This window comes from Podarcis tiliguerta, assembly GCF_965153285.1.
Source record: "Podarcis tiliguerta genome assembly, chromosome: 13".
Lineage (NCBI taxonomy): Eukaryota > Metazoa > Chordata > Lepidosauria > Squamata > Lacertidae > Podarcis > Podarcis tiliguerta.
The window spans coordinates 29,633,653-29,649,997 of record NC_139546.1 but is presented as its reverse complement, the minus strand read 5'-3'; the positions used below and the strand labels follow the sequence as shown (position 1 = coordinate 29,649,997).

Sequence of the window (16,345 nt, the reverse complement as noted above, 5' to 3'; positions counted from 1 at the left end):
ACCCAAGAGATTGGGACCCTTTGAGGTCATTCAGCAGGTCAACCCAGTGGCTTTCAAACTCCGGTTACCCAACCACATGAAATTGCATCCAGTGTTCCACAGGTCATTACTGTCACCGTACAAGGGGGGAGGTGAAGGGGAGCACACCAGGGGACCGGTCTTGGAAGAGAGGGAAAGCAGTAACCATGTAGCGGAAATCCTCGATTCCAGGTGGAAGGGCAATCAGGTGGAGTATTTAGTGGCGTGGGAAGGGGAACCGGAGTCAGAAAACACCTGGGTGACTGCAGAGGAGGTCAATGACGAGGTTTTAACAGAAACGTTCCACCAAAGATTCCCGCGGAAACCACAGCCGGTAGCAAGGTTTAGAAGGGAGTATTTCGGCACCACAGACGAGGAAGAGGAACTGGAAGGATTCGCGGAGTCGGAGTTGGAAGAAGGAACGGACTCAGATGACGAGGAGTACCGAGAGACTAGGAACCACAACGAGTGGAGAAAGGTGTTCGAAACTTCAGACGATGAGGAAGGTTCTTTCCGGGGTTTTACCTCCTCACAACCCGTAGGGGAGGAGACGGGAGGGGGTGAAGGGGGCTCTGGAGGGGAGGTGGATGTCAGGGAACTGCCATCGGCAGGACAGGAGGTGCCAAGGCTCTCTGAGGTAGAGAGAGACTTGACACCTGAAGAGGGAACCAGTAGGGGGCGAACAGGAACGTCAAGGGAAGGAGAGTCGGAGGAATGGCTCAGAGATGCTTCCAGTGAAAACAGTGGGGAGGTCTCAGGACCTCCTATAGGAACACCCGTTCCTCGGCGGAAACTGTCACGCAGAGAGTCCAGAAGACGTGTTTCCGTTAAGGAGCTTTTATGTTGGAAACGTTTCCGAAAGCAGCCACTTTCGGATTCTGCTAGCGACTGACGCAGCCATGCTGGAGGGGCTCCGTCACAGGCAGAGGTTTGAGAAGCTGTTCAAACTCTGAGGGATTGCAATTTACACACAAGCAGCTCTTCATCCCATCACAGTAATTCTTCTTGTTTCCATTTTTGGGCCAGTAGTATCCTTGCCGCTGTTACTGCATATAGAAAAAGTTTACAATCTTTTCTATTTATTTCATTTCCTACCATTCCTAACAAAAATGCCTCTAGTTTCTTGACAAATGTATATTTCAACATTTTTTTCAATTCATTATATATCATTTCCCAGAAGCCTTTCATCTTTTTACATTCCCACCACATATGATAAAATGTTCCTTCTTTTTCTTTACATTTCCAACATTTATTAAACACTTTATACATTCTTGCCAACTTTACTGGCGTGGAAGAAAAATAAACTTTTAATGTATTTAAACTCATTTGGGTTCCAGTTTAATGATAACTCTTTTAAGGCACAACACTTCATTTTAGACATGCTTATTTATGTGAGGCACAATATCTAGTTTCAGGCAGACACTATTTACAGAGAACTTTAAAACCTCAGTCAGCATTCTTACTGAAACCTCTTCTTAGGTTAGACAGTTTTCACCTATAATTGGCATTTGTCCTAGCAACAATCTCACAGCCCCATCTAGAACTGTTTAATTCCCCCTCAGGGAATCAAATTGGTAATCCCTGTTTAACTAATTCCTAATTCCAATCAAGGCATGTCCATGTCTCCCTAGGTTCCTATCTAAATGACATACAATCCCTTTCTAGCCAATATGCAATCCCTCTATCTGTTTAACTGTCAAATTCTGCATTTGTGACTCCAGATTGGCTTTTGTTCTAAACAACTCTGACTAGTTGCTGACTCAAGGTCTGTCCATCACAATCACATTTACCTGTGCTCCTGTGTCCAGCTCTTATACCCTCACATTTGTCTCTAAGAGAGTGGTCCATTCCCTTGCACCCGGTCTGTTTTTATTACAGTAGTGATGCAAAAGTCTGTCTCTGCGTTGTCCTGTATTTTCTTCTAATCCTGCCTTAGATGGCAACATAATTTTGTAGGTTGTATTTTTGCAAGCACTGTGACACTTCCTTATCAGAGGACAGTGTTTGTTTCTATGACTGCCTCCAAACTGCATGTACTTCTCTTCTTGAGATGTTAATTCACATTCCAGTAAATATGTGAATTCCTTCCCCCCCCCCACCCCAATATGTTCATCTAGGTGTCATCACTTTTGTGAAATCCTGAATACTCTGTTCAAATCACTGTTTGTATGCTGTTGGGAGACAGAGCAGAGAGGAAATATGGCCTCTTACTATCCATAAATCAGAGGATTAAGGTCTGCTGAAATGTGTTGAGCCTGCTGTAGGCCACTTTTAGAATCATGCAACAGATCAGGGGGCTATAAGTAAGTACATAAATGGGTACATCAGCAAGGCATGTGATCTGAAAAGCAAAAGCGTGAATGATCCAACTGAGCAGCATAAAAGCAAGATGACCATGTGACACAGGGCAGATGTTGAATCTGCATAGCTAAATTTATCTGGAAGCTGTAACTGGCAATGATGATGTGTTTCAGGAACTCCCTTTAATTATTCTTACACACAGAGAGTTCACCTTTTCAGAACAATCCTGGAAGATATATCTAGAGAAGATTGCCTCAAACCCAACAGTTTTGATAAAGCATTTTTGATCTCCTTATTTCTCATGCTATAGATTATTGGATTGAACATGGGTGGAACAAGAGTATACATCACAGTTAATGCAAAGTCCCCATCAGATGGAGTCTTAGAGGGAGGCCTAAGGTAAGCAAAACATGCAGTGAAACAAAATACAGAGAAGACAACAAGGTGAGGTATGCAAGTGGAGAACGCCTTTTTCCTTCCCTGTACAGAAGGGATTTTCAGAACTGCGGTAAAGATGTGCACATAAGTGACAACAATGAAGACAGAACATCCAGACGCAACTATTGTACTCACCACTGTAGCTCCAATTTCCATTAGGTAGAAGTTTGAGCAGGCAAGTGTAAGTAACTGTGGGATCTCACAAAAGAACTGATTGACAATGTTGGAGCAGAAAGGGGTTGCAAAAGTTGCACTCGTGTGCATGACTGCAGTAAAAATTGCAGCAACCCACACACCAGCAACCATTTGTTTGCAGGCTGCCCTGTTCATCAGCATTTCATATTGTAATGGATTGCAAATGGCAACATAGCGATCATATGCCATGACTGTAAGAAGGAAAGTATCAGACGATAAGAAGAAAACAAATAAAAGAACTTGAGCAACGCATCCAGTGTAAGAAATGTGTCTGGTATTCATGAGAGAATTCACGATGGATTTGGGGATGGTGATTGAAACAGCCCCTAGGTCCTGGATGGCCAAGTTCACCAGAAAGAAGTACATGGGAGTGTGAAGGTGGTGGTCAAAAGCTATGGCAGAGATGATGAGAAGATTCCCAAATACAGTTGCCAGATACAATGCCAGGAACAGAGAGAAGTGTAGAATCTGCAGTTCTCGTATTGCTGAAAGCTCCAGGAGCAGAAATTCAGATTCATTGCCTATCTTTGCATTCATTACTAAAATGATTGGTGCTTCTAGAAGAAAACAGGAAGATAAGTATAGGTTTAAGTCCTCTAGTTATAACAAATATTTACTACTTTGGAAGAGGATTTTTGGATGTTGAAGGTAAAAGAAAGAAGTGAACAAAAAAGGAGAAACAATTATTTTTTATTCAAATGAGAATTTAGCTTCCAATTCCATATGGATATCATTATTTTTTTAAAAAAAACTACTACTGTTTCAAAACTAGTAGATTGTGGTGTTTACAAGTTCTTGATGTTGATTGAATTCTAGAGGAGGAACACAGGAGTCCTTCTGCCATCATTTCCTTACTTGCTTTGTATGTGGAAATATGCTGAGGGCAGATGCACCTTGAGAGAATCCCCATATTTACAAAACATATTTTGATATTGTAATTCATGGTCAAAACTGAAGTAACTCTTAAATATAACTTGCTGCCTGTATGATGCAAATTCAAAATCAAGTTTCTTCTATTAAATTCCAATGTCCATAACAATCTGGGTCATGGACATGTTAAAAGCTTGATTCCTGATATCCCCCTTCACTCAGTGAGTCTTTTGCTGGAGTAACGGATAATAGTTCCATAAGACTCACACACTTGGCTCATATTCAACTGTATTTTGTATTCTAGGCCTAATGTTTAGTACTCCTTCTTAGTTAAGATCACACAGGTTTCAACTATTTTTATCTTTGTTATATGCTTTCAACCTTAATGCATGCTGCACACAAACCACATTGTTTTGCATGTAAAATGTATAGGCTTACAACTGCTTTGCGCTTACCCAGATATTTTGGCTGCCACATTATGCTAAGCCAAGGCAAGGTTCTTCAGCTCCCTTCTCACTCACTTGGAGCTGTTTTTTTCTTGGTTAATATTCATGGTTGGTGGGGAGAGAGTCTAACCACTAGTCTTGGCTTGGATGATAGGCTACAACAAAACTTGGTGTAGCTTGAGCTGACCGTAAAAAGCATCATGGAGGAGCAAAGCTACTGTACTCTTCTCTCCATGAGATTCAATATTTGTGCAGTCTTCCTAAGATAAAATTTGGTTTAGCATGTCATGGAAGCCAGATCATTGGGTAATCTACGTGAGTCTAAATAAGTTGCAGGAACCACAACAAGCACGTTTTCCCATTCTACACAATACAGTATAGAAGTATTGTCTGCGTTTAGTCCTCTGAAAACTACCCAGGTATCACAAAAGTTATAAACATACTGGTAAATATCTTACTCTTTTCCTTAATAGAAAGTAGATTTCCAGATGCAAGTTCTTCATCACTTCATTTTCATCTGTATTTTAGAAAATCACCCCATCCTTTTGTTCTGTAACATTGAACATATGGGTATACTCTTGCAGAATGAAGCTTTTAACATGGAGTGGAAAATTATAATCTCTCTCTCTCTCTGTGTGTCTGTATATGTGTGTGTACACACACACACACACACACACACACACACATATATAATGCACTCTTCAGAGTTTGGTCTCAAGAGCCCAAAACAAATTAGCTATTGTGTCTCTGGAAAATTGGACTCAGGAGTTCCACTAAAATAAAAGCAGTGTTTCTAAAGACTTCGCCCCAGGAGTCTAACACAAATAATCAATGTATGTAAAAAACAAAACAAAACAAAAGTTCCAGTTTTTAGACAGCACACTTTCTAATATTTAAAATAATAATATTGCTACATAAGTCTGTCTGGAACCTTCTGGTTTCAACTGGACTTTCTCAGACTCATTTCTTTCTTTCTTTTTAAATAATGTTTTTATTTAAATAATGTTTTTATTTATTTTCATGGTACTGAGTTGTATGACGTATGACTGGCTCACTGTTCCCCGTACCTTCTCCCCCCCCCCCCTGTGTTTTGGTCAATGCTCTAAATTTCACCCAGGTGTTTATCTTGTGAACTGCCATGAGAGCTTGTGATGAAGGTTGGTTTTTAAATCTAATAAGTAGTAAAATAATAATAATAACTCTAAGGAAATACTATAGTATTTCACCCGGGGGGGGGGGGGGGAAATAGTTGGAAGGGTATCCTTGAAACTGCCATTTGCAATGCAGACATGGGGTTTCTCATCTGCTTCTGCTAATATTGGTATCCAAATATAAATTTGTGGATTTTTTACATTCAAATACAAGGGCCAGCACCTCTACTTCTATTTGTGTGTGGTTGCTTTTGGGGTTGGTGAGAGGGTGTGTAGCACATACTACTTGTCTCCAGAGTTTCCATATCTATGTGAGATTTAATGTGTATCACTGTTGACTTTGGTTGCCCTGGGTAAAATATAGTGACTGACATATGAATACATAAATTAAAAAGTTAACATTTGGTGGTTTTGGGGTTTTTTTTTTATAAAAAAAATCCATTATAAAAGCAGTTCCTATGCCTACTCTGGAGGTAACAATGGACAATTCATAATCAGAATATTGTGTTCAAATCTTTAGATTATGTTAGAATGCCATGTCTGCAGAACATGAAGTTCTTTTCATTTATTCATAAAGATTCCATACATTTGAGTACTTCCAGCCTTGTGAGGTCCAAAGGAATTTTGCAAGGAACATGTGTCTCTTGTCTTTTTGGCTATAGTATTTAGATTTTATATACATCGTTCACTTTGCCCATTCCTCCAAAAATATAAGGGTACCTCTGTTCAACGTGAATGTCTTTTGATTGGCAAATTGTGTGTCATCTTTCAGTGAATCCCAGAGCATGACTAGTTTTTTCTCCAAGCAATGGTTCTGTATTCCCATACGCTATCACAAATAGGATGAACTCTGTCTGTTCTGGGAAGCTGACCCCCAATTTCCTGTGTAGAATTACTTTCCCTGTGTGAAACTCAATTCTTACATTTTCCAAAAGGATTTGGTTTTGTTTTTTAAGATTATGAGAAATTGTGTCAGTGGCCACTGTGTCAGATTCCCTCACTAAAGATGGGAGGTGGGAAACATGACCACTTTCCTGGGTTTCTAAAAGATACAACTCTCCCTAGTAACAACACTGGAGACATTTTAACTCTTTGTCGGTAAAAAAACAGGCAGGTGTTCTTCTTATGGGAAGGATGCCCTGTGTCCACTTATCTGCCACCAAAGGTTCAAAGTAATGAGGAGGCACTTCTGGAACAAAGATAGAATTTTATAGATTTACATTCATTGAGGATTCAAACTTAATAATCACTCTCTTAAGGCACAACACTTCATTTTAGAAATGTTACTTGAGTGGGACGCAATAGTTTCAGGCAAAAACTCTTTAAACAGAACTTTTAAACCCCAGTCAAAACACTAGTTTAAAACTAGTCTCAGGATAGACTTTTTCCAACTAAAATGGATATTTGTGTCACTGCCTAGCAAGAATCCCACAGCCCCTTCTAGGGTTTTTTCCTTAGCCCCAAGGAAGCAAATTGGGTAGCCCTCTAAAACTAATCCCGAAATCCAATTAGAACATGTCCTTCTCATCTGAAGTTCCTAAACAAGGGTTTATCCACATTTTTCCTTTTCCCATGGCTAGAAACCAAGGATGTGACTGGGTTTTTTTCTCTCCTTTCTGTAGGAAAAGCCACTTTAGCTTTAAATAAAAAGAAATGACAATCCACAGAAAAGCTGATTGCCAGATGAATGCACTGGGTCAGAAAGGGTACACATGCACTATATGACAGACGTTCCCTCTCTAAATGTACGATTAACAGGCTATGTGAACTGAGATGCAACATTATTAATGGTACATCTACGCTGGAGGAACACAAGATGTCCTTGTGACACCTGGCAGATTTTGAGTCTGCATATCAACATGTTTCTAGAGGCTGTAACTGATCATGATATCTCCACAGATCCCAATGCTTATACCTACAGTGAGAAGTGTAACCGTTTCAGTATAAGTCTGGAAAAGATATTATTAGAAGAGTGCTTCACACCCAAGAGCTTTGATACAGCATTTTTAATCTCCTTATTTCTCATGCTGTAAATCATTGGATTGAACATGGGTGGTACAATGGTATACATCACAGTTATTGCAAAGTCCCCATTAGATGGAATTTTTGAGGGAGGCCTAAGATAAGCAAATGCTGCTGTGAAACAAAATACGGAGAAGACAACAAGGTGAGGTATGCAAGTGGAGAAGGCCTTTTTCCTTCCCTCAACAGAAGGAACTTTCAGAACCACAGTAAAGATATGTACATAAGTGACAACAATGAAGACAAAACATCCAGACATAAGTATGACACTCACTAGTATAGCTCCAATTTCCATTAGGTAGAAGTTTGAGCAGGCAAGTGTAAGTAACTGTGGAATCTCACAGAAGAACTGATTGACAATGTTTGAGCAGAAAGGAGTCACAAAAGTTGCACTAGTGTGCATGGCTGCATTGAGAAAGCCAGAGACCCACACACCAGCAACCATTTGTTTGCAGGCTGCCCTGTTCATCACCATTTCATATTGTAATGGATTGCAAATGGCAACATAGCGATCGTATGCCATGACTGTAAGAAGGGAAACATCAGACGATGAGAAAAAGAAAAATGAAAGAACTTGAGCAATACATCCAGCGTAAGATATGTGTCTGATATTCATGAGGGAATTGGCCATCGATTTAGGGATGGTGACAGAAACAGCTCCTATATCCTGTATGGCCAAGTTCATCAGAAAGAAGTACATGGGAGTGTGAAGATGGTGGTCAAAAGCTATGGCAGAGATGATGAGAAGATTCCCAAATACAACTACCATGTACAATACCAGGAACAGAGAGAAGTGTAGAATCTGCAGTTCCCGTACAGCTGAAAACTCCAGGAGTAGAAATTCCGAGATAGAGGATTCATTGCCTATCTTTGCATTCATTACTAAAATGACCGGTGCTTCTAGAAGAAAACAGGAAGACAAGCACAGGTTTAAGTCCTCTTCTAATAATCAATATTATTCATGTATGCTACTACAACGGCAATAAAGTTATTTGCCCAAAAATTGAAAGAAAAAGAAGAATCGACAAAAGAAGAATGGATACAAAAACTTATGGACTATGCAGAAGTGGCAAAATGTACTGGAAAAATAAGAAATCAAGCTAACAAACATTTTATTAAAAAATGGACTGAGGTAGGCGGAGACCTCCAGGTATCCCACCTGGGGGGAGGCGAAGCCAAGCCTGTGGTGATGGTGCCACATAGGGTCCAGGGGGCTGCACATGACCACACAAAGGGCACCCCCCCCCATTTAATGTGGGGAGTGGTCATTATTGAATATTTATGAACAAATTGTTGTACTAAGCTGCAGTTTCATAAGAGTATATAATTAAAGTAGATGAATGAAAGAATCCGTTAAGATAATTTAGAATATGCTGGAAATGAAAATAAAAATAAAAATTAAGGAACCATGGAATGTCTCGAGTTTTGAAATGATAAAAATTTTATAAAACTATTGAAATGTATATAACTGACAACCATAAATAAAAAAAAATAAACTACTGCTGTTTCAAAACTAGTTGATGGTGCTGCTCACAAACTGGATCTACAACACAGTTCCCCCACCCCTGGTATGGGGGGAGTGATGCCCTTTACGCCAGAGTGGCATCACGATCACCCCAGGCCTCTTTTGGCTAATTGTGATTGAGTGGGGTGGATGTTGCCACTTCTGTAGTTCTATGTCCATCTTTGGCATATTTTCTGTCTATGTGGAAGTCTGCAGAAACAATGTGGAGAGGGGAGATGCCTCTTGCCATCATCTCCATATTTACAACACATATTTTGATAATTACTTAGAATTACAGTAATAATTAAATATAGGAGGATGATTAGGTGCCCATATAATGGAGACTAAAATTTGTGGTTTTTGTGTTAATTTCCAGTGCAATGCCCATCACAACTTGAGTCTACAATACCTTAACAGCTTGTTTCCTAACATCCCTGTATGATCAGTGAGGTCTTTGACTGAATCACTGGTAGTGGTTCCACATGGCCCAGACACAGAGCACATACTTCCCAGGAGGCATGTATTCAGTATTCTGGGCTCAATGCTTTGCAACTCCTTCCTAGTTGAGACCACAGAGGTTTCAAGTGTTTTAATGTTTGTTTTATGTTTTTAACCTTAATGTGTGCTGTGGACAGACCACAGTCTTATAAATGTACAACTGTATAGACTCTTGGAGAGAAGCTTCCAGCTGCTTTGCTGCTCCCCAGATCTTTTTGCTGCCACACTCTGACAAGACAAGACAAGCAAAGTGCTAAAACTCTCTCCTAACTCACTAGGAGCTGCAGTGAAGGTTTGTTCTTGGTTGCAGCTCATGGTTGGTGAGGTGAGAGGCTAACCACTAGTCCTGGTTTGGATGGTGTGCAAGTCAAAACCTGGAGTAGCTTAAGATGACAGTAAAAAGGAGCACGGAGGAGCAAAGCTCCTGTAATCTTCTTACCAGGACATTGCACATTTGTGAAGTCTCACTAAGTTAAGAATGGGCTTAGCTTGTCATGGAAACCAGGTCACTGGGTTTTCTATGTGCCGTCTATATAGGTTTCAGGAGAGACCACATAACAAGCAGGATTTCACATTCTACACAATACACAATAGTTGATTTAACCCTCCAAAAACTACACAGGTATCACTAAAGTTATAAAAATAGAAACATCTCACTCTTTTCCTTTAAATAAATTTCCAGATGAAATGCCTTTATCACTTCAAGATGTTCTGTATTCTTCTAGCCACCCATGGATCCTTTTTTTCTTTTTCTTTTAATTTTTTCCTCCTTTTCTTCTGAGGCAGTGAAAATGTTTCTATACTCTTGCAGAATGAAGAGTTTACCATGGGGTGGAAATTTATTACTATTGTTACAGTTGTGTTCCAAGAGTTTGGTCTCAAGAGCCTCAATCAAATCAGCAATTGTGTTCCTTGTTGGTTGGACTCAGGAGTCCCACAAAAAGCAGCAGGAGTGTTTGTTAAACCTTGGTCCCAGGTGTCCAACACAAATCCATCAAAGTATGTAAACTTCCACCTTAAACATTGCTCATGAAAATATTTAAGCTAGAATAAACCACAGACACTTAGATTTATTTATGTTCCTGTTTCTAACAAAAACCACCATATAATTTAATACTAATAATAGTGATGATGTTAATGCCATATAAGTCTTTCTGAAACCTTCTTGTTTCAACTGGACCTTCACATACTCATTTCTGATAGTTGTGTGAGGTATAACTAGCTCAGTGTTCCCCATGTACAGTAATTTCCCCTTACCCACTGTGTTCTCCCATTTAGGATATCTAGAGGAGATGCTGTTTATTGCATTTTAATATATGCTCATCTGAGGTCTGTATTTTATACTGTCTGAGAGCTAGTTCTTCATTAACAACATCCCTATGTGTCCCTGAGATACCATCATGCATTCAACCCTCACCTTTGGTTGCAGAGGAGTCTGTGCTCATAACCCTGTTCCATAATATCATTTTTCTCTCAGTATCTTATGTATCTGGGACTGGACACCTTGTGTTAAGTCAGAGTTAAGGTGTTAACACGCATGGTGGCCTGATCCTGAGTTTTCTATGAAACAAGAGCTCAAAAAGGGAGCTTCCCTGCTCTAAGGATGTGGCCCTGTAATTGTGTGTCAAGGCCCCTAAGGCACCCCCAAGGTCACAAAAAGGACACAGCATTTTAGGTTAATGTTAGTTTAGGCCACAACTTTATTGGTTACAGAATGTGAGCGGTATTGGCTTAGGCATTGGCAACAACAGACTACACTCCTGCCTGCCTTGCAGGAAGTCTGTAAGGGTAAACCACCAGTAGGGGGAGCCCTGCTGATGCGGATCAACTTGAGCATCCCCTGGAATCCTGAAGGGATCTTGGCATGGCCCTAGCCACTCCACAGGCTTTGGATGAGATCCATATCCCCAGATTTCTTTAACGAAATACCCTTAAGGATGGAAGGGCAGGTGATGGCTGCACCTTCCCTCCCCCACACAACACTATTCCAATGCCTAAGCACCACGCGAGCCCAAAGCTCACCATCAATACCTTCACACCTGCAACCAACCTCTTATGCCTTTGATAATATCGGCCAACCAAACATTAATTTTGTGATGCCAAATAAGGATCTGTTTTGAGTCCAAGTTCTGTCCATCCGTCTGCACTTGATCTTAGCCAAAAGGCCGAGAAGCGATCTGTCCATCCGTCTGCCCCCCCCCCCCCCAATACTTTATAATCTTTACTTCACTTTCTGCCTGTCCACTAGAGTGGGACTTTTTGAGACTAGAAGTAACATGAAAAAAATTCTTAAGCACCTGTGATGCAAACTTACGGCCCATGCCTGGGGGGGGGGGGGGTAATAGCTCTCAAGTGTGACTATTTCAGAATTCTTTTGATTGAGTTAGCACAATGGTTATTTCTCCAAGCTCATTAAAACTTAACTGGATTCCCTGTAAAAATACTTCAGCTAGAACAAATCATAGACACTTAGCTTGGCAAATATGTGAAGATATTTACTCAGAGAGTTTCAAACCTTACAGCAAGCAAGTCTCTATCCATTGGCAGTACAAAAATTAAAGAAGTAAAAGTGATCTCGAAAAGTCACTCGGAAAGAAAAGAGCTTCATTTCCTTGCAAAAAGGAACATGCAATCTTTTGGTTTGGGAACTCCTCCCAAAGCATTCCCTATCTGGACATCCAGGATACGTTCACATGGGCAGGAAGGCCATGATGGCACCCGAGTCCAGACTCGTCAGCGCGCTTGCCAGCCCAGTGCATGATGCTGTGGACAACAATCCAAATGGCATCATTGGCGATGTAACCCTTGTCAGCGTCAGACTTCCAACAAACCTTATTCATAATCCTGTCCACTGACAGGCCCCAGTGTGCAGCCTTTGTAGCAGCACCTATTGGAAAGGAATTAGGCAGTAGGCAAGTCGCAGGCTGCAATAACTGGCGCACGACATGAGCAAATTGATGCCTGGCTAACAGGGACCCATTTTAGTGCTCTAGGAGTGGGCCAGCCCCCAGGGGGATGAAGAGCCCTAGGCAAGGGCCTGCCTCACCAGTGACCGGAAGCCTGATGGTGGCACCCCTGCCCACTAGGTCTGTCTTAGAGCTCCTGACTCTAACAACAAGCTCCAAAGCAGATAAGGAAAAGTCCTGAAGCAATAAGCCTCCAGACTCTCCACCCCATGCTGCCCCCAACTCCCAGTACACCAAAACTGCAATGGAATACTGAAAGGAGCCTTGCCTCGATCTTTAACCAGAGACAAGTCTTAACTTGTTGCGGATACTGCATAGAAGGTCTAAATTGACCGGTTTGCTGCCCGCTGTCCTGTGAGGTTGGAGCCTATTCCCAACTTCCAAGGCCCTGGGCATGACAAACTTTTCACAAAGGTCTCTGGGAAAGAAAGCTTTATTATAACAGAGATTGCAGTGGACTGAAACGTCCGACCTGCAGCAGGTGGGCCAAAACTATGAACTGTGCTCAGAAACGTACTGGGAGGCAATGTAGGTCTATCAAGACCAGTGTTGTCTTTTCATCTAGGTGCTGTCACTCCTCTGAAAACCTGAATAGTCTGTTAAAATGGCTCTTTGCATGATGTGGGGTGACAGAGTAGACAGGAAACATGACCTGTTACTATCCATAAACCAGAGGATTAAGTGCTACTGAGATGTGTTCAGCCTGCTATAGGCCACTTTGAAAACCATGCAAGTGAACAATGGGGTATAAACTTCAACATACATACATAAATGGATTATCAACATGCCATGAGATCTGACGAGCAAAAGTGTGATAGAGCTGAGCTGAAGGAATGCAAAATGACCATTTGAAACAAGGCAGATGTTGAGTTTGAATATCTGAATCTATTAGGAAAATTTAACTTGAAATGATGCTATATTCCAGGAACTCCCTTTAATTACATCTTTTCAGAACAAGCCTAGAAAATATATACAGAGAAGATTTCCTCAAACCGAACAGTTTTGATAATGCATTTTTTATCTCCTTATTTCTCATGCTATAGATTATTGGGTTGAACATGGGTGGTACAAGACTATACATCACAGTTAATGCAAAGTCCCCATCAGATGGAGTCTTAGAGGGAGGCCTAAGGTAAGCAAAAGATCCTGTGAAACAAAATACGGAGAAGACAACCAGGTGAGGTATGCAAGTGGAGAACGCCTTTTTCCTTCCCTGTACAGAAGGGATTTTCAGAACTGCAGTAAAGATGTTCACATAAGTGACAACAATGAAGACAAAACATCCAAACATAACTATTATACTCACCACTATAGCTCCAATTTCCATTAGGTAGAAGTTTGAGCAGGCAAGTGTAAGTAACTGTGGGATCTCACAAAAGAACTGATTGACAATGTTGGAGCAGAAAGGGGTTGCAAAAGTTGCACTTGTGTGCATGACTGCATACAGAAGGCCAGCGACCCACACGCCAGCAACCATTTCTTTACAGGCTGCCTTGTTCATCACCATTTCATATTGTAATGGATTGCAAATGGCAACATAGCGATCATATGCCATGACTGTAAGAAGGAAAATATCAGATGATAAGAAGAAAACAAATAAAAGAACTTGAGCAACGCATCCAGTGTAAGAAATGTGTCTGGTATTCATGAGAGAATTCACGATGGATTTGGGGATGGTGACTGAAACAGCCCCTAGGTCCTGGATGGCCAAGTTCATCAGAAAGAAGTACATGGGAGTGTGAAGGTGGTGGTCAAAAGCTACAGCAGAGATGATGAGAAGATTCCCAAATACAGTTGCCAGATACAATGCCAGGAACAGTGAGAAGTGTAGAATCTGCAGTTCTCGTATTGCTGAGAACTCCAGGAGCAGAAATTCAGAGACAGAGGATTCATTACTTATTTTCTCCTTCATTAATAAAAATTTTCCTGTCACTGGAAGAAAACAGAAAGATAAACATTGGTTTAAGTCCTCTTGTGATAACAAATATTTACTACATTTGAAGAGGGTTTTGGGATGTTGAAGGTAAAAGAAAGAAGTGAACCAAAAAGGAGAAACAATAAATATTTATTTAAATGAGAAGATAGCCTTCAACTCCATATAGATAATATATCATTATTTTAAAATAAACTTCCCACTGTTTCAAAACTAGTAGATGTTCTCAAGCTCTTGAAGTTTAATGCTGCCACTGCTAGAGGAGGAACACAGGAGTCCTACTGCCATTATTGCCATACTCGCTTAGTATATGGCAATATGCAGAGGACAGATGTACCTTGAGAGAATTCCCATCTTTACAAAAGGTATTTTGATATTGTAATTCAGCATCAAAACTGAAGTAACTCTCAAATATAAGGGGATAACTTGCTGCCTATATGATGCAGATTCAAAATCAAGTTTATTCTATTAAATGCAATGTCCATAACAATCTGGGTCATGTATATGTTAAAAGCTTGATTCCTAATATCCCTGTTCTTTCAATGAGGTCTTTGGCAAGAGTCACTGATAATAGTTCCACATGTCTCACACACTTGGCACATACTCACCTATATTCTAAATTCTAGGCCTAATGTTTAGTACTCCTTCTTAGTTACAGATTTCAACTGTTCTTATCTTTGTTATATGTTTTTAACTTTAATGCATGCTATGCACAAACCACATTGTTATGCATGTAAAATGTATAGGTTCAAACTGCTTTGCTCCTCCCCAGACCTTTTTGCTACCTCATTATACATTATACAAGAAAAGGTGCTTCACCTCTCTCCTCACTCACTTGGAGCTGCAGTGAAGGTTTGTTCTTGGTTGAAGTTCATGGTTGGTTAGGAGAGAGGCTAACCGCTAGTCCTGTTTTGGATGACATGCTGAAACAAAACTTGGTGCAGCTTGAGCTGACAGTAAAAAGTATCATGGAGGGGTAAAGCTACTGTGCTCTCCTCTCCATGAGGTTCAACATTTGTGCAGTCTTCCCAAGATAATATTTGGTTTAGTATGTCATGGAAACCAGGTCATTGGGTATCTATGTGAGTCTCAATAAGTTCCAGGAGAGACCGCAACAAACAGGTTTCCTGATTCTACTCTATACACTATAGAAATATTGTCTGTGTTTACTCCTCTGAAAACTACACAGGTATCACTAAAGTTATAAACATTTAAATATCTTACTTTTTTCCTTAATGGAAAGTTGATTTCCAGATGCAATTTCTTCATCACTTTATTTTCATCTTTTTAAAAATAGAATAAAAAATCATCCCATCCTTTTCTTCTGGAACAGTGAACCTATCTGTATACTCATGCAGAATGAAGCTTTTACCATGGGGTGGAAAATTATAACATGTGTACACACACACACAAACACGCTCCTCAGAGTTTGGTCTCAAGAGCCCAACACAAATGATCAAGTGTGTCCCTGGAAGCTTGAACTCAGGAGTCCCACAAAAATTAAAGCAATGTTTCTAAAGACTTGGCCACATGATTCTAACACAAATAGTCTCTCTAGAACCTTCTAGAATTAGGTAGGTAGCTGTGTTGGTCTGCCATAATCGAAATAAAAAAATATTGAAAAAGATTATTAAAAAAAACCTTCCCAAAAAAATCCTTTTAAAGAATCAAGTCCTTAAAAAAAAAAGTCCTAAAACAGTCTTTAAAAGAATCCTTCCACCCAAAAAGTTCCTTTTTAAAAAAATTGTCCGGTAGCAGCTTAGAAACCAACTAAGTTATTCTGGATATAAGCTTTCGTGTGCATGAACACTTCTTCAGATACTCTGAAACAGAAGTCACCAGACCCTCATATATAGTGGGAGGGTGGGGAGGAGTATTTCTCAGAAGGGTGGTGGGAATGGGTGCTTGGCTAATGGAACCTCTGGTTTCAACTGGACTTTCTTACACTTATTTCTTTCTTTCTTTTTTGAATAACGTTTTTATTTAGTTTCATGATACAGAGA

The 16,345-nt window shown here is 40.3% G+C and overlaps 3 protein-coding genes and 1 long non-coding RNA gene across 4 annotated transcripts in view; 1 reads left to right on the top strand and 3 right to left on the bottom strand.

Moving 5' to 3' along the window:
- Positions 1 to 16,345, top strand: part of LOC310663458 — a 143,059-nt gene that overhangs the window by 31,335 nt on the left and 95,379 nt on the right. The window lies entirely within an intron of this gene.
- On the bottom strand, positions 2,527 to 3,141 carry LOC310662565 (olfactory receptor 14A16-like; the record flags this gene model as incomplete). Its single annotated transcript, XM_083409503.1, has 1 exon — positions 2,527 to 3,141. One exon carries the CDS (start codon positions 3,139 to 3,141, stop codon positions 2,527 to 2,529), a length of 615 nt encoding a protein of 204 aa, XP_083265629.1.
- On the bottom strand, positions 7,335 to 8,321 carry LOC310662564 (olfactory receptor 14A16-like; the record flags this gene model as incomplete). The annotated part of the gene is made up of 1 exon (XM_083409502.1): positions 7,335 to 8,321. The coding sequence occupies one exon, from the start codon at positions 8,319 to 8,321 to the stop codon at positions 7,335 to 7,337; it is 987 nt and encodes a 328-aa protein (XP_083265628.1).
- Positions 13,344 to 15,217, bottom strand: LOC310662563 (olfactory receptor 14A16-like; the record flags this gene model as incomplete). Its single annotated transcript, XM_083409501.1, has 2 exons — positions 13,344 to 14,341; positions 15,178 to 15,217. 2 exons carry the CDS (start codon positions 15,215 to 15,217, stop codon positions 13,344 to 13,346), a joined length of 1,038 nt encoding a protein of 345 aa, XP_083265627.1.